Genomic DNA, 25,238 nt, shown 5'->3' on the forward strand with positions numbered 1-25,238 from the left:
TGTAAGTCAATGAAACCTCTTTCCTTTATAAATTACCCAGTTACAGGCATGTCGTTAGCAGCGTGAGAACAGACTAATACACTACCTCTGGGAACCCATTGTCCTTTTCAAAAAGGACATGTGGTGGCTTTTGTGATCTCAAAATGCAAAGAGTGGGATATTCTAGCCCAATAATTCTCAAGTTATTTGGTCTCAGGACCCTTTACACACTTACAAATCAAGGACCCCAGAGAGCTTTTGTTTATGTGACTTTATCAACATTTACTCGGTTAAAAATTAAACCTGAAAAATTTTTAAGTGTTTACTTATTAATTCATTTTAAACTGACAATAAGAAACTCATTACATGTTAAGTTAAGTAAGATATTTTTTAGTGAAAATACCTAAATTCATTCCCTTCCTCAATAAAGAGAGCTGGCAATGTTTTACATTTTTGTAATCTCAGGGAAAAAACTGGATTCTCATAACTGCTTCTGAATTCCACCAGTTGTGATATGCTGTTTTGTCTAAAGTGTATGAAGAAAATCTGGCCTCATAAAGCTATGTAGTTAATAGCTTTTTCAAATTATTATGGCTTTTTTTGTCTTTTTTTTTTTTTTTTGAGACAGGGTCTCGCTCTGTTGCCCAGGCTGGAGTGCAGTGGTGCAATCTTGGCTCACTGCATCCTTGACCTCCCAGGCCCAAGTGATTTTTCTCACCTCAGCCTCCCAAGCAGCTGTGACTACAAGTGCATGCCACGAAGCCCAGCTAATTTTCAAATCTTTTTTTGTAGATATGGGGTCTCCTTATATTTCTCAGGCTTGTCTCAAACTCCTAAGCTTAAGTGATTCTCGCACCTCAGCATCTCAAAATGTTGGGATTACAGGCATGAGCCACCATACCCTGCCTCTTTTTTGATACTAAATCAAAACTTGGTGAGTGGTTATTTTTTAAAGAACCGTTAGAATGTGGAATCTGAAATTTTATTTTATTTTATTTTTATTTTTTTAAATTTAGAAATTTATTCTGTTTAATCCACAAGCTTTATATAGCTTTAGTTTAAAAAAAAATAAAAAATAAAATAAAAACAAAAACAGTGAAACCAAGACACTATTCCAAAGTCTGGGCCCTTCAGCCTTCCAAATACAAGAGGCTCTGAAAGTTGTATATACCAATTGGAAGAACAAGACAAAAATATGAACAGAGCCATGACATTTCATTAAACAAATTGTATGTAACTGAAGGATCCTTTCTGGGACTAGCTCATTGCCTTAAAAAACAAAAGAAAAAACAAAACAAAATAACAAAACCAGAAGAACAGAATGAGAGTCCAGTGTTCCAAATCAACTTGTTACACATCAATATAAACCCACAGTGTCCTGGCAAACAACATGCTTTCATTTTCTGTCTCATCCTAGAGCTCGAATCCTGAGAATCTGAAATTGTATTGATAAACTTTTCAAACTCTCTAAACTCATGAGGGAATAAGTATGAAAAAAAGAGTCATCATCATATTATTTTGAAAGTAATTTTGACTCTGTAGACTCCTCTTCTGAGGACGTCAGCAGAAGCTTGTCTTGTTACTCACCATAACCACCACCTGTGTACTAGTATTTAGCTGATCTGAAAGAAACAACAACACAAACATATATAGAGAAGAAAACATCAAGAGTGAGCTCTATCTACTTTAGGCGGAAGTCATAGCTGAGGAAATCTGCTCAAGTGTCTGCTCTTTAACACTAATAGTGAGAACTTAGCATACCAACAGCAGGAATCTGTGTTTTAGGTGTTTGTTTGGCTGAATGCATCCATACTGGGGCCCTTCATTGTAGATTGTCCCCGTGGGATCAAAGAAAGGCACATAGCCATCCTTGCCCGTACAAAGATAGACTTTCTCCAGCTGGAGTTTGTAAGCAGAATTAAGATTTTGTTCTGGATTCCAAAGTACTCGGCCATAAAGGATTTGACCTGAAAAGATTGAAAGGCATTAATTAGGTCAGACTTTAAGACGAAAGAAAAACAAATGTCAAGGGTTGAAAGGGGTTAAACATGCTCCCTTAGAAAGAAAAGCACTTTTCTATGAAGAGCTCCATGATTCCATGTGCCCTTAAAATACTCATTCATTCATTTATTGCTTCTTTTTTATTCTTATTTTCTTTTTTTCTCTGAGTTTTCTTGCTAGGGAACATTTATTGCTTCTTTTTTTCAATAAGCATTAATTAAGCATTTAAGGGAAGCAAAGTATTCTGTTATGCACAGGGGATACCAAGGTGTGTGAGATGCACTTGAGAGGATGGAAAACAAACGCACAGTGATTGATTAAAATAGCTCGCATTTATCAAACTCATACTATTTGCCAGGTACTGTACCAAGTCCCCTCATGTAATAACTCATGTAGTGCTCACAATTTTGCAGATGGGAAACTTGAGGCACTGAGTGGGGCTAAGTGATTTGCTGAAGGTCACAAAGCAAGCAAATGGTGAGGGTGGGATTCCAAGTCAAGGTACTATGCTCTCAAACCAAACCACCACAATACTCTATTAATCACCCAAATGCTATACTGTTACATTCCACAATAGAGGAAGGTATGTCATGTTAAGAGAGCATGAAACCAGGTACAGAAATCTGCCTAGGGAATGGTATGGAGTGTTTCAAGAGACGTGATATTTGAGCAGTATCCCGAAATACAAGTAGGCATTTGTCAGACAGTGCATTTGGGGTGGGAGTGAGAGGCAGGAGAGAACATTCTAGGCAAAAAAAAAAAAAAAAAAAAATCCATGTACAAAGTACTGAATGCTTCAAGGATGTAAGCCCTGGTGTAGGCCGTTTCCTATGTGTCGGCTATGACACCAAGCTCTTTACATGCAACTAACTTACTTAATCCTCCCAAGAGCCCAAAAGATAGCTTCAATTATTATTCCCATTTTTAAGTAACTTATCCAAGGTTCCACGGCAATGATGTAGTGGGAGGAGGATTTTGGAATTAGCACAAATCTGGCTAATTCCAAATGCTCATCCCAAACATTTACTATGTGGTGCTAAGTAAGTCAGTGTGACAAGAGTGGAGGGTGTGTAGAAGCTCTGGCAAGAGAGGCTCCTGGGGAGATAGACAAACCGTGCTGAGGAGGCTGGACTTGAATATATGAGTAATAAGAAACACTGGAGGGTTTTAAGCAGAAAGGTAATAACACACTTGGGCCTTAGAAACATGGCGAATGGGTCAAGGACAAAGAGACTTAAGTCACAGAGACCTGGTAGGGGCTTTTTAATCCTCTAGTGAGAGTCAGGCACCTAAAATATAGCTGTGAGGCAAGAGGATGAACTCAAGAAATGTCTAGGAGTCCGACTCCACTCATCTTAATGATAGATGGGACGTAGGATGTAGGAAGCGGAAGTCGAGGATAACCCTGAGATTTTTGGTTGGGGCACATAGAGGACGGTGATGCAGTCAGTAGGGTAGCAGACGTGGGAGGAGCATGCTTGGAAGGAGACAAATCCAGTCTTGGGCAGCTCTAGGTGTCTGAAAGACATGCTGCTTGGAGAGCTTCGGTAGTTTCATATCTGCATGTGGAAACATAGAAATGAAGCTCGGAGAGATCTGGGATGAGGTCAAATCCTATGGAATGGCCACAGAACAGTGGGAGTGTAAGAAGTTCAGAGTAAAGGGATGGCCCAAGTCATGGGGATGACCAGAGGCAGCACTCAGAGTAGGAATAGACTAAGCCAAGCATGGAATCTGGGGACACTAACACAGAAGGGGCAGAGGATGGAGGCCAGGGACAGGAGAGTGAGAAGGAGTCATCTGAGAGGCAAGATGGTGTCTGATGAGCTGATGCAAAGGAAACCCAAAGGAAAAAAGTGCCAGAATACATCAATTTGGTGTCATTGACAAGAGAAAGATAGGATAGAATCCAGCCTGTGGTAAACAGATAGAGAAGTGACCGTGAAGTGAGCCATTTTCAGCAGAGAAAGCATGATGCAGAACACACGTTTGGCATCCTTTTGAGACTGGGAGGCAATGGGGTTTGAGGAAATAACCGACCCAGAGTTAGACAATGTGCTAGAATCTGGTCGGAAATGTCAGTCTTCTTACTACTCTGACCAGTGCTTTTCCATGGCATCACACTGCCAATCATTACAGTGCCAAGTGTGTGATTTGATTTTGAAACAGCATGAAATGGGCCTGTACCTACATTCAATCCTGGCTGTTCTGGGACCAATCCTGGGGGATCTTTACTGGGGTGCCGACTGAGAGCTTATGAGCAGAGATGCCAGTCCACTGACTTACCAAAAGCTTCTCATATCCAGGCAGAGCCTCCTTCTGCAGGTGGAAGAAGCAACTTACCTTTTGAAACTTACCTTTTGAAAACGCTCCTTTGTAATCCATTTCTGCCAGTGACATATCAGATGTATTGGGATCCATTAGAAACACCTTCTCATTATTGCAGAGCTGAAATTCAGTGTTAAGTGAATACACAACTGGCACAGGGCGGTTGGTCTGCTGGAATGCAATGGGTATCAGGAATCTAAACGCAAGGAGAAACAAAGAGCTCTTTGAGAGCAGGGTCAGCTTTGCATATGTCATTTGAGTCACCCTCCCTTCCCCATCCTCCTCAGGATTGTCCACAGAGCTTTGTTGTGGGCACTAAATATTCACTGGATAAAGGGATGTGTAAGGTAAAAGGACTTTATTTGGTAGTTATTTCTTTTGAACAGAAATAATTAGTCTTAAAAATAATTAATTAGTCTTTAGGCTCTTTAGTATCCTCTGCTTTTTTTGGCCCTTTCACTCTGGGGGCTCCCAAAATTGCTCTTTGACTTCTAAAGTGCTCCCTGCTTTGGAGCCCAGCTAGATTTCTTCCCAGAGCTGCATGCTCTGACGCTTTGACTCTTTCGACCTGATCAAAACTTTATTTATCACATGTCCCACTTTCAGGACTTGCTAGGCGGTACTCTCTTGCCTTGCTCTGTGTGCCTACCTCCCGCCTTCTTCCTGAGCCCCTTTCTTCCATGTCTCCTTCTGGCAGCCTCTCCAAGGCTCAGTTCTGGGACCCTTATTGTTCTCCCTCAGTAACTTCACCCCAGATGATCTCAGCCTTGTCACTGAGTGCATTTGCTATCTCAAAGATAGTAATGCCAGATTTAACTATCTAATCCAGATTTCTCCTCTAAGCTCCAGAAACACATATCTGCTGTCGAATGGTAGCTCTACATGGCTGTCAGATAACCCAAACTCAGTATGCTCTTCCCTTGCAAACTTGCTCTTCCTTCTAGTGTTATTATCTCAGTGAAAGGCAAAAAAAGAGGTGCCAGCCCCTTAACTGTTCTCCCTGGAGTCACTATTAGTTCCATCTAGGCTATTTTACATCTATCATGCAATGGATTAGCCAGTGTCATTTTCAAAAACTCAAATTTGCTTAATATCCTTCAGTGGTTTCCCACATCCGTTAGAAGGAAAAGCAATATTTTTGCCATGACCTGTAAAGCTCTGGCCTCTGCCTATTTCTACAGCCTCATCTCCTGCTACTCTTCCCCTTCCCTCCATTTCTGGGATCTAGCAAGACTGGCCTTTCAGTCTCTTGACCAGCTCTCTACTCCATGATCTCTAGTGCCTCGGGCTCATTTATTCAGCAAATATTCACTGAGCGCATATTACACAATAGACATCGTTCTAGTAAGAGGAATTCATCTGTGGACAAAAGAGAAAAACATGGTCTCAGGGAAGTTACATTCTAAGGAAGATAGTAAGCAAAATAAATAAAAAATAATATAGCATGCTAAAAGGTAACAGGTGATAAGGAGAACAATTAGGCAGAGAAAGGGTAATGCTAGAAGAATTGTCAGCTGGAAATTCTAAATAATATGGTCATGAGTGTAAATCGGTGCAGCCATTATGTAAAACAGTATGGAGCATCCTCAAAAAATTAAATATAGAACTATTACATGACCCAGCAATCCCTATTCCTGGTATATACCCAAACAAGGGGAAATCAGCATCTTGTAGAGACATCTGCACTCCTGTGTTCGTTGCAACATTATTCACAATAGTTAAGATTTGGAAACAACCAGTGTCCATCAATGGATTAATCAATAAAGAAAATGTGGTGTATATACACACAATGAAATAGTCAGTCTTAAAAAAATAAGGAGATCCTGCCATTTGTGACCAAATGGATGAACCTGGAGGACATTATACTATGTAAAATAAGCCAGACACAGAAAAATACTGCTTAATTTCACTTACATATGGAATCAAAAAAAGCTGATGCGGGCGGGAACAAAAAACTCCAAAAGCCAGATACATAGAAACAAAGAGAACAGTGGTTACCAGGGGTGACAAGGAGGGGGATATGGGGAAATGTAAGTCAAAGGGTGCCAAGTTGCAGTGATATTATGTACTGGACATATCCTAAGAGAGTAGATTTCAGGTACTCTTATCATAGACACACAAGTGTGCATGCAGGTAACTAAGTGAGGAGATGGGTATGTTAATTTGTTTGACTTTAGTAATCATTTCACTATGTGCATCAAAACATAATGTTTTATACCTTAAATATATACCATAAAGAGAGAAAAAGGAAGAAACTCAGTCATGGAAGGCCTCAGTGAGAGGAAAACATGCAAAGGCTTGAAGCAGGCAATGGAGTAAGACATGTGGCTATGTGGAGGGGAAGCCCTCCGGGAAGAGGAAATGGCAAAGGCAGAAGGTCTGGGGTAAGAGTGTGTGTAATACATTAGAGGAATGACCAGTTGGCCAGGGTGGCTGGAGAACAGTGAGGGAGATAAGATCAGAGAGGTAACTTGGGACCAGATCCCATAAAGCCTTATCTGTACTGTCAGGACTTTAGGGTTTATTTAAACTGTGGAGTGTTTTGAAAAAGTGAGTAGGGTTTGCTGTGCTAAGAAGAGACTACAGGTGGCTGCAGGGAACTTTGTTAAGAGGCTATTTCAGTAGTTTAGACAAATGATGATAATGGTTCTGACCAGGGCTTTTGCCAGGTGGGCAGTGAAAATAATTGGATTTTTAATATATTTTAAAGGAAAGGCCTAAAATTCTTGATGACGGTGCCAGAATAAGAGAAATCTCAATGATATTTTTTAAGATTTGGGTGTAAGCACCTAGAACAGAGAGATTGACAAAGTTTTTCTGTAAACAGCCGGATAGTAAATATTTTAGACTTTGTGGGCCACATGGGGTACATGCACAGATACATGCTGGTAGGTCTGATGCACAGATGTAAGTATGATGATAGAAGCTTGCATAAGTTCTCTTCTGATTTCTTCTGTTTCCTCACTCCAACAGGACAGAAAGGTCACCAGTTGAAGATGACAACAGGGGAGAAGCAGCAAGTTTGTGGGAAGGAATAAAATACACGAGAGGAAGAAAAGGCCTACAATAAAATACAACAGCCCTTCATGCTAAAAACTCTCAATAAACTAGGTATTGATGGGACGTATCTCAAAGTAATAAGAGCTATTTATGACAAACCCATAGCCAATATGATACTGAGTGGGCAAAAGCTGGAAGCATTCCCTTTGAAAATCTGCACAAAACAAGGATGCCCTCTCTCACCACTCCTATTCAACATAGTATTGGAAGTCCTGGCCAGGGCAATCAGGCAAGGGAAAGAAATAAAGCGTATTCAAATAGGAAGAGAGGAAGTCAAATTGTCTCTGTTTGCAGACGACATGATTGTATATTTAGAAAACTCCATTGTCTCAGCCCAAAATCTCCTTAAGCTGATAAGCAACTTCAGCAAAGTATCAGGATAAATAATCAATGTGCAAAAATCACAAGCATTCCTAGACACCAATAACAGACAGAGAGCCAAATCATCAGTGAACTCCCACTCACAACTGCTACAGAGAGAATAAAATACCTAGGAATCCAACTTACAAGGGATGTGAAGGACCTCTTTAAGGAGAACTACAAACCACTGCTCAAGGAAATAAGAGAGGACACAAACAAATGGAAAAACATTCCATGCTCATGGATAGGAAGAATCAATGTTGTGAAAATGGCCATACTGCCCAAAGTAATTTACAGATTCAATGCTATTCCCATCAAGCTACAATGGACTTTCTTCACAGAAATAGAAAAAACTACTTTAAATTTCATATGGAACCATAAAAGAGCCCGTATAGCCAAGACAATCCTAAGCAAAAAGAACAAAGCTGGAGGCATCACGCTACCTGACTTCAAACTATACTACAAGGCTACAGTACCAAAACAGCATGGTACTGGTACCAAAAGAGATATGTAGACCAATGGAACAGAACAGAGGCCTCAGTAATAACACCACACATCTACAACCATCTGATCTTTGACAAACCTGACAAAAACAAGCAGTGGAGTCCAGTTTCAGTTTTCTGCATTTGGCTAGCCACTTTTCCCAATGCTATTTATTAAATAAAGAATCCTTTCCCCATTGCTTGTATTAAGTCCAAATTCCCTGTATCAGTCTTGATTTTGTATGTGTGTTGTAGTTCTATCGCATCCATATGGAGCAATATAGGGGATCCAAGTTTAAGCCCGGGGTGTCTGCAAGTAATAATCTCCCTGATGTAAGGCAAGGACCCCCAACTCTGAAGCCTCAGTATCCTCAGCAACATTCTTCCTCTGCCACCTCCCACATTTATGCCACATAGGGCCTGAGGACAGCATTGGTGTCCTCCTTGATCCTTTCAGCCAGTTTCAAACCATTGTCCCTCTCTCCCCTTAAAAAATCCAGAACCTACCCTGGAGAAACTCTTCTTACACATGTGCACCAAGAGATATATATATAAGAATTTTCTTTGTAATAGAGAGAAAGCCAAAGGGAGTGGTCAAATACATTGTGGAATTTTCCTACAATGAATACCTTAATGCAGTGAGCAACAAACTACAGCTACATGAATCAACACAAATGAATCAACAAATGATTCACTGAGTTAAAAAAAAGAGTAGCAGAGAGAATTCATGCAGTATGAAACTTATATACAGTGGTTCCCCCCTCATTCATGGGTTTGCTCTCCTCAGTTTCAGTTACCCAAGACTTACCATAGTCCAAAAATATTAAACAAAAAATTCCAGAAATAAACAATTCATAAGTTTTAAAACATACACCATTTTTACTAGCATGATGAAATCTTGTGCCTTTCTGCTCCATCCTGCCTGGAACAGGAATCATCCCTTTGTTCAGCATCTCCACATTGTATATGCTACCCACCCGTTAGTCACTTAGTAGCTGTCTTGGTTAGTAGATTGAAAAAACATTGTACATATAGGGTTTGGTATTATGCATGGTTTCAGGCATCCACTGGGGCTCTTGGAACATTTACTCCAAGGATAAAGGGGAGACTACTGTCTAGAGTTCAAAAACTTGCAAAACCATGTAGAAGTATACATGAGGTATAACCATAAACCAAAACAATGAATAATAAATACAAATATCAGGTTAGTGGTGACCCTAGTGGGGAAGAGAGAGGGAGTATGATTGGATAGGGGCATTGAGGGTATTGAAGGAGTACTGGTAATGTTCTCTTTCTTGAGTTTCTTAAGGTGGGTGGTAGATCTGCTATATGATATATATATATATATAGTCTTCTGAATATCTGAAATATTACATACTTTTTAAAAATTTAAATAATTAAAATTCCCCAGAATATCCCATCAGATTATTTTCCCATTGTTCTTCCTTACTGCAGCAAACTACCATTCTCCTGGTCACCTTCTTTCCTTCATTTGGCTAACTATGGTGCTTCCTGGCATTGTTCCTGCCATGAATCTTTGTGACTTAAACATCCATTCAGATGAACTATCAACTACCCCAGACTCCCAGTTCCTTGACTCCCTCACCTCCAAAGAGCTTGTTCACCACCCTCCTACAGCTACCTACTCTTCATAGGCCCATTATGCACCATCGCCAAAAATCTCATTTCCAACATTTCACTCTCTACCACCTCATGTCTTTTCAGCTCCTCTCTTCTTTTCCTCCCGCTCCTTAATTGTTCAGCCACACCAGGACCTCCCAACCACATTAGTAGAATGCACGGGAAAGGGAGCGCGTGCACTCTCGTGGTGGGAATGGACATACGTAGTTACGTATTTACAAACACGCTGGAAGACAGTTTGGCAGTTTCTTAAAAAGTTAAACATACATCTGTCATATGATCGAGTCACTCCATTTTTAGGTATTTAGATAAGAAAACAGAGAACACATGTTTATATAAAGCTCGTACATATAGGTTCATAGAAGCTTTATTTATCATAGCCCCAAACTGGAAACAACGGAAATGTTCATCAGTTGATCACTGATAAACAAATTGTAGTACATCCATACCATGAAGTACAACCCAGAAATAACAGGAACAAATACTGATACACCCAACACAGATGAATCAAAATCATCACGCTGAGTGAGATGAGCCAGAGAGAGAGAATTCACACTGTACGATGTCATTTATAAAAAACTCTAGAAAACGCAAACTCATCTATAGTGGCAGAAAACAGACCTGTGGTTATCGGCAGAAAGGGAAGGGATGATGTGAGGGAGGAACTACAAAGGCACAGGAGGAATCTTTTTGGAAGTGGATATGTTCCTATCTTGTCACTGTCTTGACTGTGGTGATGTTTCACAAGTGTATACATAGGTAAAAATTTATCGAATTTTATAATTTAAATATGTACGGTTTTATGTCGATAATATGGCAATTTAAAAGCAGCTCCACACCGCCTGATCTGCTGCTAGCTATAACCCTCTAGTATATTTACTCTTTTCCACTGTCTGAGATGGCCCTGTTTCTTTCCTCCTCTCTTCTCAAACCTTGACATTCTTCACTTTCAGCAAACGTAGGGCTTTTCATTTCACAGGGAGAATAGCTTCAATCAGATATTCACTTTGTCATCCTTACCCTTCCAGTCTTCCAATTCTCCTTTCACCTGCTTCCATTGATTCGCTGCCTGCCTCTTCAGTGGATGAACTCTCTGTGCTTTCAGCTATGGCCAGCCCTTCCCTCCTGCCCTGGATCTACTCCCTTGCCCTGCTCAAGGATCTGGCTCTGCAAGCTTTCCCTCTATCCCCTGCATCATCAAATTTCCCCTCGATTGGATTATTCCCACTAGCATACAAGCATCCTGAAATAAAGCAAATAAAACCTGCTGTTTATTTGACTCATCTGTTTCCAGTTATTGCCCCTTTGCTCTGGCGTCCTCTATAGCAACTCCTCAAGCACTGTTTATCCCTGCTGTCTGTACTTTCTCACCTCTCTCTCAAGCTCACCCCAATCAGGCTTGTATCCCCTTTAGTCCACCAAACCTGCTCTTGGTGGAGTTCACCAATGACCTCAGTATTGCCAAATCCAATAGCCAATTCTCAGTCTTTTATTTAAAAGCCACATTTCAAATAGTCTTCTCTTAATGTTAATGTCAGATTCTGTTTTGGGCATTTTATCTCAGCAACGTTTTCTATATACTTTGCTCAGCTCCTAGAAAGGTGACCCTAGACTATAAACTGCCTGAGAGCACAGATTACTTTTAATCCTCTGCTCTAGTGTAGTGCTATCACCTCAACGCCTGGACCTGAGCAAACACGTGAGAAGAGCTGAATAAATATGAATGAATGAATGAATGAATGAATGAATATACAGCACAATACAGTCTCAGGTCTGAGGTGAATATGGGCTGATGTATGGTTGAGTCTCATTATTCACAATTGTTATGCTCTATGAAGTCTTCACAAATAATGAATTAGTGGATATTGAGCCATAGCTACTAGAAGAAATATAGGGTTAGATTCCTATGAGCCTCTGTTCACAACATTTATATCAACCAATTAACATATAACCTTGTTTTATGTCTGTTTCTGTGTAAAGACCCCTTATTTAATATACATTGTTGATTCATTTCTATCAAACTCATGGTTATCATAAGGCACACTACAGCCTTCTGATGCTTAGAAATACTAGAAAGCACTTTGGCATTATACTCGGGAGCCATTCTAAATGGAGAAATCATCAACAAAAGGCACAAAAATGCAAAACACATGGCACTAAATAAACTGTGCACAGGACGCTTATTTGGAGTATGAGAGCCGTAACAAGAAGGCAGAGTATCAAGGGGTTTGACTTCAGCTGGGGATGTGTGTTAAGTGACTCAAATATTTTGCCACTCTGCTGTGCATGTCAGTGAATGACTATGGAAGCACCATGTTGATTTGGGGGTTACAAATAAATTTTAGTGAGTAAGAGAATTCACAAATAAGGAATCAACAAATAATGAGGATTGACTATATTTTCCTACCTTTCCGGGGCATGTGCAGTGCAGGCCAAAGGCTTCTCTCCTGGGTCAACCCATGGCTGTGTGGGCTGCACTGTGCAAGGGATCAGGTAGATGGTATACTCTCCCGAGTAGTCCTTCCTGGAAACATGCAGAGCAGACTGTGATCGTAGGGAACAACCGATAGGTTGCTGGCTTACCCAGAAAGACACGGCCTTCGCTAAACAGTTTTCAGGTGGTATTTGTGTCCAGCATCTAAGAACTTTACAAGTCTGCAAACACCATTTTCGGGAACTCATCTTCGATTATCCTCACCTTCAGAGTATTATCCAGAGGTGTTAAATAGAGTTACTTTAATGTATTGATGTATTCAGGTCCTTCTCATGAGAAAAGCTAAGAAAGGCACACTACCTATGAAAATGGAAGGCTCAGGTGATGACAGAACAGAATTGGCCATTTCCTTTGGATTTCATGAAACTTGTTGGACAATTTCTGTTTAGTGTTTCTTGTTGACAGATACCCTATTCAATGCATTCCCAAATGGAAAAGCAGCTTTTATTTCTGAAGATGTGACAGTGTCAGGTGCTGCTGTGACACAGGAGGTAGCAAATGCCTCAGGATTCCAGGATACCACTCCAGAGCATATGGAAGCAGCACCCTGCAGAACGTCCCTGCACCCGTTTCACTCACACTCAATTTTGAGGTTCCCCTTTCAAACTCTATAGCTTCATCCCTTTATAAAGTCAAAGAACAAGATCACTTCTCATTAGAGACCACTCACGGGGACTTGGGGACTTCCCTGTTTATGGGGGGCCCAGGATTCTCCAGTTCATGACTCTGTGAGCAGGAAGCCTTTGGACCTCTCTCCTACTTCATCTCCCACACTTCTCACTGGGTGGCAGCTCCAACCCTGTCAGGTGGCCTGGAAGGCAGCCAAGCATTCAGAAGCTTCAGGAACCTTCTTCAAGGGCCTTGGGAGTCTGTCATCCATTGAATGGAGAGCACAAGGCTATGAATCTTCATTATAACTGTTTGTGAGGGATCTGTGAACAGTTCTCATAAATGCTGTGCTTGTTTTGACCATTTTGGGATACTTATCTATTTATCAGTAAATGGACAGCAAAGATTTGGTTAAAAACAATAATAAAACTTTTATGTCACATCCTGGGGTCAGCGCAGTGGACTGGCACAGGCTGGAAACTGGGAACCAGTAGAACCTCAGCTTGCCTCTGTCATGGGTGTATGATTTTAACAAAGCATGCAGACTTTCAGGGCCGTTGTTTCTAAGCTCCTTCCTATTCTAAAAGTCTGTATGTCTGCAGTTTTCCTTCAAAGCTTGGATCAGCAGGAAATGAGACATTGTATACCATATTTAAATTACATGGAAACTGACACCTATAATGTGGATAGTAACCCTTCATTAATAGAAATATTCAAATAGGCGGAACAAACCATGCCTGGCTAGATCTGACTAGCTCTATTCAAACCCTGTAGGGGCTCTCCTTGCCCTAGAGAGTAGAAGCCAGAGGCTGCACACTGGTTTACAAGGCTCCACCCCGTGGCCCTACTCCCACTCCTTGCTTCTTCAGCATTATTGTCTATTACTCTCTTCCCTGCTCACTCCATGCCAGCCATATGGGCCTCCTTGTTGTTCTCCAAGAATGCCCAAATGTTGCCATCTTAGGAACTTTAGCAGGAACCCTGTTCCCCATGTTTCTGCATAGCCAACTCCCTCGCCTCCTTCAAGTCTTTGCTCAGATAAGGTCTACTGGGAACATTCAAATTAAACTTATAATGTCTCCCCATTCCTGTCTCCCCTTACCCTGCTCCATACCATTCATTTTCCCGTAGTGCTTATCACCTTCTGACATTTGTTATACGTGGCTTATTATGTCTACTGTTTTGTGTCTCCTTACTTTAAGTCCTATACCTAGGGATCTTTATTTTGTTTACCAATATATTCAAGGTGCCCAGAACCTTCTCTGACACACAGTAAACATTCCATAAATACTTGTTGAACAAATGAATGCAAGACAAATAGCATAGCCTCCCAAGCCTTCGGTCCTACTTTTCTCTATTCCTAAATACTGCTTAGGTCCATCTCCTCACTATCCCTTCAAACATGCCAAACACAGTCTTAGGTACATGTCTTTAATCCCGCAGTTCTTTTAATCTCCTTGCTAGAATCTAAGCATTTCCCGTATCACAACATGGACCATAGGTTGTCTCACCTCTTTCAGGAATCCTTATACAACTCGCCAGCCTCTGGCTCTCTCTTCCCTGAACAACTACGGTCTTGATATTATCCTGTATCTCTCACAGTATGCTTAGCATGGAGTGCTTGGTGGGGTTCTTCATTTTGTCATTTATCTATATATTTTATCTCCTCACCTCAAATGTAAGCTCCTAAAAGACACTTGCTCGGAAACTACCACATGCTAAAACCTGTGGTTCTTGGGATTTAAGATGAATCATATGTGCCTTCTACTCTGGAGCAGCTCACAATCTAGTGAAAAACTGGGACCAGCAGATAGACCATCATAAGATAATGAGCTGTGTTACAGCAGAAGCTGGAACAGAGTAGGAACCAGGAGGCAGGAGGGAGCTGCTAGCACTGCATGGGAAGTCAGGGAAGCTGTCACAAAGGGGTGAGTATTTGAGCTGGGCTGGGTCTCAGAGGAGTCAGTTTTCTGAGGGGAAAAGAGCAGCAAGGGCTGAGGGAATTGCAAAAGCATGGAGGTATGGATGGGCTGGTGGGTTCAGGAATTGGTGAGTAACTAATGTGGCTAGAAGGCTGGGTTTGAGATGAAACCAGAGGGGAGGCTGGGCCTTGTATGCTGCAGAAGGAGGGTGGGCTTCATCTGAGTGGCAATGAAGATGTCAGCAGAGTACTTAAAGGAGGACAGTTTCCCTGTCTGTAAACTGGGACAAAGTACATGAAGCACAGTCCTTGAAGGTTATTATATATCAATTTCAAAGGAATCACTATACAATAAAAATATCTGATATAAGATCAAAAATTTTAAGTTTGGACATTTTTTTTCGAAAATGATTCTCAAGGCAATTTGAAATAAGATTTTAATGCTAAATATAGCTCTTACTCTCATTATCTATAAAAAGGGGATAATATATTTATGATAGATTCCTGGTTGCCCACTTATCCTTTTCATAGTGGTTTTAATTTCTTTTTCCATCCTTCCCTTTTACAGATGGGGGATATTTTACTATGTTGGTTAAATTCCTATTCTACCTCTATACTGGGTGTGGGAGAGGGATAAATCTTGTAAACGACACATGGACTTAATCAGAGATACTATATTTTGCACTGGTTGTTGTAATTGAAATGAAATTTCTTTATTCGATAAAGGTTTTAGTTAGACACATTTCCCGACTTCCCTTGTAGGCAGGTGTGCCATGTGACTAAGTTCCCTACCATAGGTTGTGGGTGGAAGTGATGTGTGCCCCTTCTGGTCTCACTCTTGGAATAAGTGTAAGCACTTCCTATTTATATATCAGAAGTTGATCTGAGCAAGATTTGTTTCTTTCTTTGTTTGCTAGAATGTCATTTCTTTTAATTATTATTATTATTTTTTAAGAGTCAGGATCTCTTTCTGTTGCCCAGGCTGGAGGGCAGTGGCTATTTGCAGGTGCCATCATGGCTCACTGCAGCTTCACACTCCTGAGCCCAAGCGATCCTCCTGAGTAGCTGGGCTACCAGCTAGCACCACCATTCCCAGCTGAGGCTTATTTCTATCAATTCCCCTTTTAAAATAGAAGTCTAGCCTTCAGAGAAAAGCGCTATTTCTAAAGCTCCTGAAAGAAATGGAAAACCATTCAGCTCTACCCATGGAGGCCTCCGTCACTGTATTTACCTGTTATAAGAGCTTGTGGCTCTCCAGAGTTGATGTGGAGAATCAAAAGTCTGAGCGCTCCATAATAGCTGCAAGTCAAATTCAATTCCTCCTAGGTGGTCTGGAGTCAATATGAAAGATTTCACATCTGGGAGAGTGTGGTGCTCCATCACAAACTGTCCTGTTTGAAGGGGAAACACGTGCACTTATTGTACTTGTGGTAGAGCTTGAGTTTTATTGTACTTGTGGTAGAGCCCCACAAAAGCCTGAGAACTGAATTAATGTTCTTCTTTCAAACAACTAAGGTTAGCCCATTTTGCCCCTTAGAATCTATTCCACACTGGTGGGGATAGCATGGCGTCTCACCGCAGCCCGTCGTCCTACTTGTGATGGTCATCATAGTCATATGTATTTATTTATAAACAATAGGAATATTCCTTGTGGAAATGGTGCTAATGAGTATATTCACAATAATAGGGGTCTTTATGTGACAATGAACACTGAATATACATAGCTTTAAATTCTAACCAACATGTTTCTTGGAGGTAGAAAGGTCTCAGTAGTTTATAAATAGAAATATCAGCATCAGATAAAAGTCACATTTAGGGACATTCAAGTCCTTGGTAGAAGGGTATAATTATAAACATCATTAAAAGGGTAAATGTTATCAGCAAGATACCTCCACTCTTTAAAACTGCACTGAAATAGTGTCGCGAATAAATAAAAGTAGGGGGAATATTTTAGGTTAAAAGAAACTAAAGCGATATAACAATCAAACTGTGACATATGAATCATAACTGGAACTTCTTTCTTTTTATGTAAGCAGTTATAAAATAAACAAATATAAAAATAAGTGGAAAAGACATTTGTGGAACAAGAAAGGAAATATGAATAGAGACTGGATATTATTGAATCAATGCTAAATATCTTAGAAGTGATCATGATGTTGTGATTGTATAAGAGAATGTCCTTGTTCTTAGGAGATGTCAACTGAAGTATTCTGGGTAACTTCACATGAAGTCTGCAACTTGTTTCTGAACGATGTGACAAAAAAAGGTATGTATGCATGTATGTGCACATGGATGTGTAGCAAAATGTTAATCATTGTTGACTGTTTTTTACTGTTCTATTCTTTCAACTTTCTGTATGTGTGAAATGTTTCTTAATAAAAAGTTGGAAAAAAAAAACAGCATTGATATTACCTCTGAATTTGGCATGGGTCTTGAATTCAATGACAAGACGGCCATCCTCTCTAATGTAGATTCTTATTATCTGAAGCCTTGCCGAGAGCACACTGTCTGTCTGGATTCCTGGGCAGGAAAGCAGAGAGAAAATGTTAGGGCATGGAAAATTCCTCCCTGACAGCAACCACATATAAGTTATCCCAAGGACCCCTCCAAGTATAGCGGCACATTTATTTGAATGTAACAAGATAACATTTATATGTCTATAGAAACATATGCCAATTAAAATTGTATGATAGCTAATTTCACTTGGTTCTTTTTTTTTTTTTTTTTTTGTAATGGTTCCACTGTTCTTGACGTAGACCCTTCAAACCTGTAAGTTCCACTTAGCCCAGATGCAGGGTTCAGCAAAACAATGAATCTTAAAACTTCTTACTATCAAACTTTATACCAGGGTATGGTTACAGCACATCTGCTTCTTACTATATTTTATTTTCCTCGCCAAGATACCTTTCCAGACTTAATGGAGGTATAAACAAAGTCCTGGTGGCTACATTTAGTACTCAAACCAAAGGAGAATTAAAGCCAGCTTGTAGAAAGCCAACATGACACAAGAAAGCTGTGGCTTTAATAAAGGAAATTGTAGTCATGGTCCCCAGTGAGTTCAGAAAGACCAAAACCAAAGAGTAACGTAAGGAGGAGAAACATGAACTTGAACAAAACAAAACAAAAACAAGAGCTCAAGGAATTATCTGACCCAGAGTGGGAAAGCTGCCTGAAGTTATTTTCCCATGAGAAATATAAAGCAAAAAATGATTTGAGCCTAAGACATTTCATAGAAGAAAGGACTACACTGTCAGCCCTTTGTATCTGTAGGTTCTACATCATGGATTCTGCATCTGTGGATTCACCCAACCTCAAATAGAAAATGTTAGAATAAAAATGCATCTGCACTAAACATACACAGATTTGTTTTTCTTGTCATCATTTCCTAAACAATATAGCATAACAACTATTTATATAGCATACGCATTGTATTAGGTTTATAAGTAATCTAGAGGTGATTTAAAGCATAAGGGAGTATATGTATAGGTTATATGTAAATACTACACCATTTTATATGAGGGACTTGAGTGTCCTCAGATCTTGGTGTTTGTGGGAGGTCCTGGAACCAAACACTAATAGATATGAATGATGACTGTAATTTCAATTAGTAGAGATGAAGCTTTCTCAAAAGAAAACTCTTGTATTTTTTTTTTTTAGTGTGTTTGCCCCAGATAAAGCATCTCACCCCTGAAGAGGAAAACAGGGAGGATGGGAGCAGCAGAATTTAGGGGAAATGGGTTTGGGGAAATAGGTTAGGGGTAGTGTGTGAAGTACAGGACACTAAAAATGAGGAAAAAAAACAAGAAAAACAAAAATAACCAAGAACCATTGCAGAGAATGGAGGAGAAAATTGGGGAGTTTTAAGGAGCATCTACGTGGAAGCAGTAGGAAGAGGTAGGTGTGGAAACTGAGTGGGGGTGAGGTGTGGGCTCCCAGCTGAAGGGCTGCCTCCCACTTAGTTCTTGGAGGCTCCTCCCAAAGAGGACAGTCATGGGGACGAGCCTGAGGGAAAGGTCATTTTAAACATTCAGTATCACAGCCCTTGACTTCAGAAGGTTAAAATCCCTTCTTTGGAGGATGCAATTAAAGAGCAGACTCTGCCAAATGAATAAAGTGGGCTACTTGACATGAATATTTCAAGTGTTCTTGACACATTTTTCCATTTCCATGCATCTGATTTGAAGATCCTTTTGCTTTGTAAAAACATGAACCACACCATTTTTCACTAGGAGAAAATGAAGATTATTTGGGTTATACTGCAAAAGAACACACAACCCTCTGAATCCCTAACGGGCAGTAGAGGACTCATCTGTCACTTGCCATCCTCTACTCTGGGACCTTAGCCATCTGGGCTGAGACCTTCCAGCATCAGCACAGAAGGACATCATTCTTTTCAGAAACCACAGATCTGCACTTTCCAGACTTGAGGTGGCCCCACTTTGTCTAGGGGATAACAGGATGAGAAATGCAGCTACTGTTAAAAGTCACTACTCTTCTTTCAATCTTGCTTGAGTGAAGCCCTAACTAAAGGGATAGTTAAGGTGTCAATGGGCATACCTGTTCTCCAGAGAACAGTGTCATAGAAGAAAGAAAACTCCATCTCGGTGTGGTGCTCCAAGGAGGCCCAGCCCCTAGGGGCTGTCACATAGATGTAGGACACATACAGAGGCACGTGCACTGTCAAGAAGGACTGGGCAGAGTCCCTCACCTGCCGGGGAAGCAGTATGCACACAGAGTTATTTCTCCCCTGGGATGAAAAGACATACTATCACCACATCTTGGTTCCATTTTCATGCACCCAGGTAGTCACACACTTATTCAATAATTATTAAGCAAGTGCCCATGATTGCACTTACTTATTTAAAAAAATAAAGGAAGTAATGGAATAGAAAGTGGCCAGGATGCTTCTTTAGACAGGGTCATGTGCAGAGGCTTCTCTAAGGAGGTGACACTTGAACAAAAATACTTTTGAAGTGGGAGAATGAGCTCTGTTCAGTGGCTAGAAGATTAGGCTGACATTTTAGAACATTACAATTATTCCCAAGGATCAAGCCGGTGGATGTGGGGTCTACCATTCAGTACAAACTCCTGTGTTGACCATTTGCCAGTGACCTGTAGGAGAGCCCAAGTCAACCATTATCAGGAAGATGCCCACATCCGGACGCCTGGGAGGAACCTGTGCCTAACTCAGGATGTTCTAGTGAGTGCTCTCATCTCCTGCTCCAGGAACAAAGGGCCTGAGCATTGAAATCATATCTAGGAAGCTCACCAATGGACAGCTCAGAGCTGCACGCACTTCAGTAATCTCCTGTCCCATGCAATGCTTTGGAAAGAGTTTTGAAAAGGCAGCACATCACACTTCCAAGAGAACATTTCTTCTAAGGAGGTTTGTGTTCCTGCTTTTAATTTGGCCCAATCATTTTTATTTTACTATGTAATGAACAAAACTGGATGGAAAGATAACAGAATGGTAGCAGAAGCTTTTATGGTGAAGCTAGCTGTATATGTGTGTGTGAATGGGGAGTTAGTTTACACATTTTAAAAATATTTTTATACTTTCTTCCACAAATATATATATATATAAATAAAACAAAAAAACTTAGCTTAAAATAATTTTATTTTATCATTGGCTAATTACTATAATATACTATGGGACTTATATTTTTCTTTTGTTTGAAAGTACAGTATAAAGTGTTTCCATGGGTAATTAAGGAAAAAACCAAATGCTTTAATATTTTTCTAAAGTTTTTTTTAATATTCAAAGTTGTCAGGGATTTAAAATTTGATGGCAACTTTCTCAAAAGACTCAACTAACTCCATATTCATTGAAAAATTCCATTTTGACATGCCTTACTTTGTTCATTTGTTTGTTTTTCAAGAGATGGGGGTCTCTCTCTGTAGCCCAGACTGGAGTGCAGTGACTCTATCATAGCTCACTGCAGCTTCAACTTCCTGGGCTCCAGTGATCCTCCAGCCTCAGCCTCCCAAAGTGCTGAGATTACAGGTGTGAGACACTGTTCCCGGACCCCCTTTTTTTTCTTCTTTTTAAGAAAATTTCCAGATTTTATTTGGACCTTGTACCATGTTCTGTCCCTTATACACAGGTTTTGCTAAATACACCTGCTCCAATCACACTATCAGAACTTCAATAAACTCTCTAGCTGATTGGCAAAATTAATTTTCTCTCATTTGTTTTTGTTTATCCTCCTTTAGCCCTTATGATATTACTAATCTTTAAAAAGAAAAAAAAACAACAAATATTTACTGCATGCCTATTCTACGCCAGGTACACTGTGCAAGGCACCTTCTCATGTTGAGATTATTAGTACAGTTTCAGATGAGGTTCAGAGAGGTTATGTCTTGTCCAAGCCTGCTGATTTGATAGCAAAAGGTACCAATTAGGCCTTAGTTCTAAGTTCTATATTCTTCCTACCATATGTCAGTAATTTCAGTTATTTTCAAAGAAACAGACAACAACAAAATACTTCTGTGTATATATTTTTTCTATGTTGGTTTAAAAGTGGGATATATATATATAAGAAATCCTTGTCTTTGAGGTTTTTAAGCATATTCTGAACAAAAATATTCAAACGTAATTAGAGCAAAATCATAAACAACAGAGAATACTAATTTTTGAGAGGCCAGGAAAGAAACAAATCACTTAGTTTTGCATTTTCCAAGTCAAAGGTTACGCAACTGGAGAAATGGAAAACCTATGAATGCCTTAAAATTCTATTCAGTAGATGGCAGTAGTGTATACAAAATGAGAGGAAACCAGGCTGAGCGGCACCACAAAGAAAACAATAAATTTTAATCAAAGACACATTCTCTAAATGATTACTCTAAATCCCTCCATAATTTCTCTCCTTCAGTGAGGATAAACCTGATTTGAAATGAAGAACAAACATCTAACTAGTTTTTAGCTCATTGAGATAACTGCTCAAAATTGGATAGAACCCGTTTTAGAATTAATTTTCCCATGAGGACAGATTAGCCTAGTCTCACTGGCCCTTTGATATAACTGCCCTTCTCTGACTCTGGCTTCTTGGTATAAATTTTTCAATTGTCACTAATTGATATGGTTTGGCTCTGTGTCCCCACCCAAATCTCATCTTGAATTGTAATCCCCATAATCCCTACATGTCAAAGGAGGAACCAGGTGGGAGGTGATTGGATCATGGAGGTGGTTTCCCTCATGCTGTTCTTGTGATAGCGAGTGAGTTCTCACGAGATCTGATGGTTTTATAAGGCAGTTTTCCCTGTTCTTGCTTGCTCTCTCTCGCCTGCCACCATGTAAGACATGTCTGCTTCCCCTTCCGCTATGATTATGTTTCCTGAGGCCTCTCCAGCCATGTGGAACCGGGAGTCAATTAAACCTCTTTTCTTTATAGATTACCAGTCTCTGGTATGTCTTTATGGTAGTGTGAGAATAGAGTAATACACTAATGTTTAATGGTAATATATATTTTAGAAAGTGTCTATTTTTGTGGGGGCTGGCAATTTGGAATAGGTATGAAATCAAAATGTTTTAAGCAATTATCTTTCCACAATGCATAGGACAACAGAGCTCTTCTTATCTTCTGAAAGACAGGTTGCGTCATCTGACGCATTTTCCCAGGTGGGGAAGAGAATACATCAATGTAGTAATAACCCTAGCATCAAATGTAAATATTTTTGGCTTTCCAAAATATGTGCATTATAAATACAAAAACATATATGCCTAGAGAAGTAAATATTGGATTTTTACATAAGTGAGTATGCCAGACAGTAAGTTTTTCCCACATTAACTTGATTTAGAGGACTTTTGGGGCCTTCTCTAGCTTCAGTGCTGCCAAGATCTTGCTTGAGGGACTTACAAAGAAGATTCCCTTAGTTGGTTGGCCCGGTTCTGGAGGCAAAGTGCTAACTGAAGTGCTTCAGGAACAAACAAGGTTGACCATGGCACCCATATGCAGAGTCCTCAGACAAGCCCCGGGGCACCCACCTGGAAGTCGGCAGTTACAGAGCCCCCACAGACGTCAATCAGCTCAGTCATGTCGTAATAAGCATCAAAGGTCCACACGCAGCTCTTCAGGTTCAGGTGTTTGTAGAGCTGGATGGTCTTCGGCTCTCGCACACTGCGGTCAAACTGGAAGGGGCGATCATAGCCAGGCCCCAGGGCGGTGCTATCATAGACCACATCATCCAGGAACCCTGCCTCTGCCGGGGAGGGAAGAACAAGGAACGATAACTTGGTTTGTGGACGCCAAGGAGCAGGGTGGGGCGAAAAGCTCACCCTTTCGCACTAAAAGCGCTTTTAGTCACCTGAGACCCTACTAACAAAGCAAGCCAAGGCTACCAATGTGCAGGGAGAATGTGAGGGATCTTGGAAAGCGCTTGCTAACTGCTGTTGCCAGGTGTTGAATGGAGGACTCCACCTCTAAGTGACCACAGGAACCAGGGAGGAAAAGGTGAGCAAATGATACAATGAATGAAGGCGGCAGAACTTGGACAGGAAAACACTCTGAAGCTTTGCCTGTTACACCTGGCAAGTCTGGTCCTGTGCTTCATATATGTCCCCACCAGTCGTGAAGAAATGGATTTACTGTATGGCTCATTCATTGGTGAATTATTATTTTAAGAGTGATTTTTAAAATTTCTTTTTTGAGACCCCATCTCAAAAAAAAAAAAAAAGCCAGCACACCTACATTTGACTACTTCTTCTTGCTTATACAGTTTCTGAACTCTTGAGGGGGGAAAGTCTTAATTTTTTGTTAATGGGTAAATAGCTCACTAATGATGCCTGTAACTCTCACCTGTGCCAGGCAAAAATTATTTAATCAAATACTGCCAAGCACATGAATGGCTCTAAATTAAGAGAGAACTTTATGTAGTACGGAGCTGAATACAGATACAATTTTAGAATATTAGGGTTAAATTATTTTTTTTTTTTGAGATGGAGTCTCACTCTGTCACCCAGACTAGAGTGCAATGGTGCGATCTCGGCTCACTGCAACCTCCGCCTCCTGGGTTCAAGTGATTCTTCTGTTTCAGCCTCCCGAGTAGCTGGGATTACAGGTGCATGTCACCACACATGGCTAATTTTTTATGTTTTTAGTAGAGACGGGGTTTCACTGTGTTCCCTAGGCTGGTCTCAAACTCCTAAGCTCAGGCAATCCACCAGCCTTGGCCTCCCAAAGTGCTCGGATTACAGGCATGCGCCACCGTGCCCGGCTGGGTTAAAATTTTTATAGTACTAAAAGCAACTGTAGCATTTTAAACGGGTTGATAAATATCTTAGAATGCTTGAGACCCAGCACCTAGCCCTCTGCCCCATGATGACTAGGCACTCAATTAACATGTCTTGAATTTAATTGCTTTTAAGTAGGAAAAGGTGCAAACTTTAGCATTTAAACATAGTATGTCTCTTCCACTGGCTACAGATGTGGACCAATTAAACTTTCATATGTAGCTCAGTGATTTACGAATAGTTTGCACTCAGCTAATTTCTACTGTACAAAGACCATCATGACCAAAAGGGATGCTTAATGAATATGAAAGAGAATATGAATGCATTTCCGTCTTCAGAAACACTGTTAAATGATTCATCATTTGTGAAAAGAGGAAATATGCATTTAATGTGCACTTGCTAAGGTAAACGGAAATGGACAGAATTCTTTGTAAAGTCAAATGTCTGCTGTGATGAACACAGAGATGCGCTGCCTCAGCTGTCAGCTCCTTCAGCTCTGCGTCAGCTGCACATTGGCTCAGCCCAAGGTCATGCCCTTGCGGGGCAGCCTGCATCCAGTGACTAAGCTAGGTAGGCTATAAGGGTCTGGCTGTGTCAGCTGGAAGTAGGACAAGTCTCTCCAGAGCTCCCTGCCATGGCCGAGATGGCTTTTTCAGCCTGCATTGCAGTTTGACTTCTCCCTCTGCTCAATCCTGTTTCACTCCTTCTCTTTCACAGATATTGATCCCTAATAAACATCTTGTAACCCCAAACTCCCTCTCAGCTCCTGCTTCTGGAGAACTTATCCTATACCATCTTCACTTTAGCTTTCTATAACAGGTTTTTGGAGCACCAGTGTAAACATGCTCACTCTAAGGGAATGAAGACACTGAAATATACCATAGTAGGTGCTTTAAAAATGTGAACGCATTTAATCCTCATCTTGAATGGTAGCAACAGTTACTCCCATGTAATAGACAACAGTGGCTCAGAAAGGTCAAACTATATGTGTTCAGTGGAATAAGGATTTGAACCAGTGTGATTCCAAAGTCCTTGCTTCTTCCTGTCTACTGCATTGTCTGAGCTAATGGCATTTGCATGTGTGCTAGGAAGGAAAACCACTAATATGTGGATTCTGAGGACCAGAAAACATGA

General features: G+C 40.5%; 1 protein-coding gene across 1 annotated transcript in view; it reads right to left on the reverse strand.

Annotated features, from left to right (window-relative positions):
• Positions 1 to 25,238, reverse strand: part of FRAS1 (Fraser extracellular matrix complex subunit 1) — a 471,835-nt gene that overhangs the window by 5,730 nt on the left and 440,867 nt on the right. The window contains exons 66-72 of the mRNA XM_055297229.2: positions 22,860 to 23,074; positions 19,433 to 19,583; positions 17,288 to 17,395; positions 16,107 to 16,266; positions 12,259 to 12,375; positions 4,338 to 4,504; positions 1,741 to 1,946 (exon numbers count right to left, since the gene is read on the reverse strand). Of these exons, the coding sequence (XP_055153204.2) occupies positions 1,741 to 1,946; positions 4,338 to 4,504; positions 12,259 to 12,375; positions 16,107 to 16,266; positions 17,288 to 17,395; positions 19,433 to 19,583; positions 22,860 to 23,074 (1,124 nt within the window). The remainder of the gene's footprint in view (positions 1 to 1,740; positions 1,947 to 4,337; positions 4,505 to 12,258; positions 12,376 to 16,106; positions 16,267 to 17,287; positions 17,396 to 19,432; positions 19,584 to 22,859; positions 23,075 to 25,238) is intronic.

Source organism: Symphalangus syndactylus, chromosome 10 (assembly GCF_028878055.3).
Source record: "Symphalangus syndactylus isolate Jambi chromosome 10, NHGRI_mSymSyn1-v2.1_pri, whole genome shotgun sequence".
Taxonomy (NCBI): Eukaryota; Metazoa; Chordata; class Mammalia; order Primates; family Hylobatidae; genus Symphalangus; species Symphalangus syndactylus.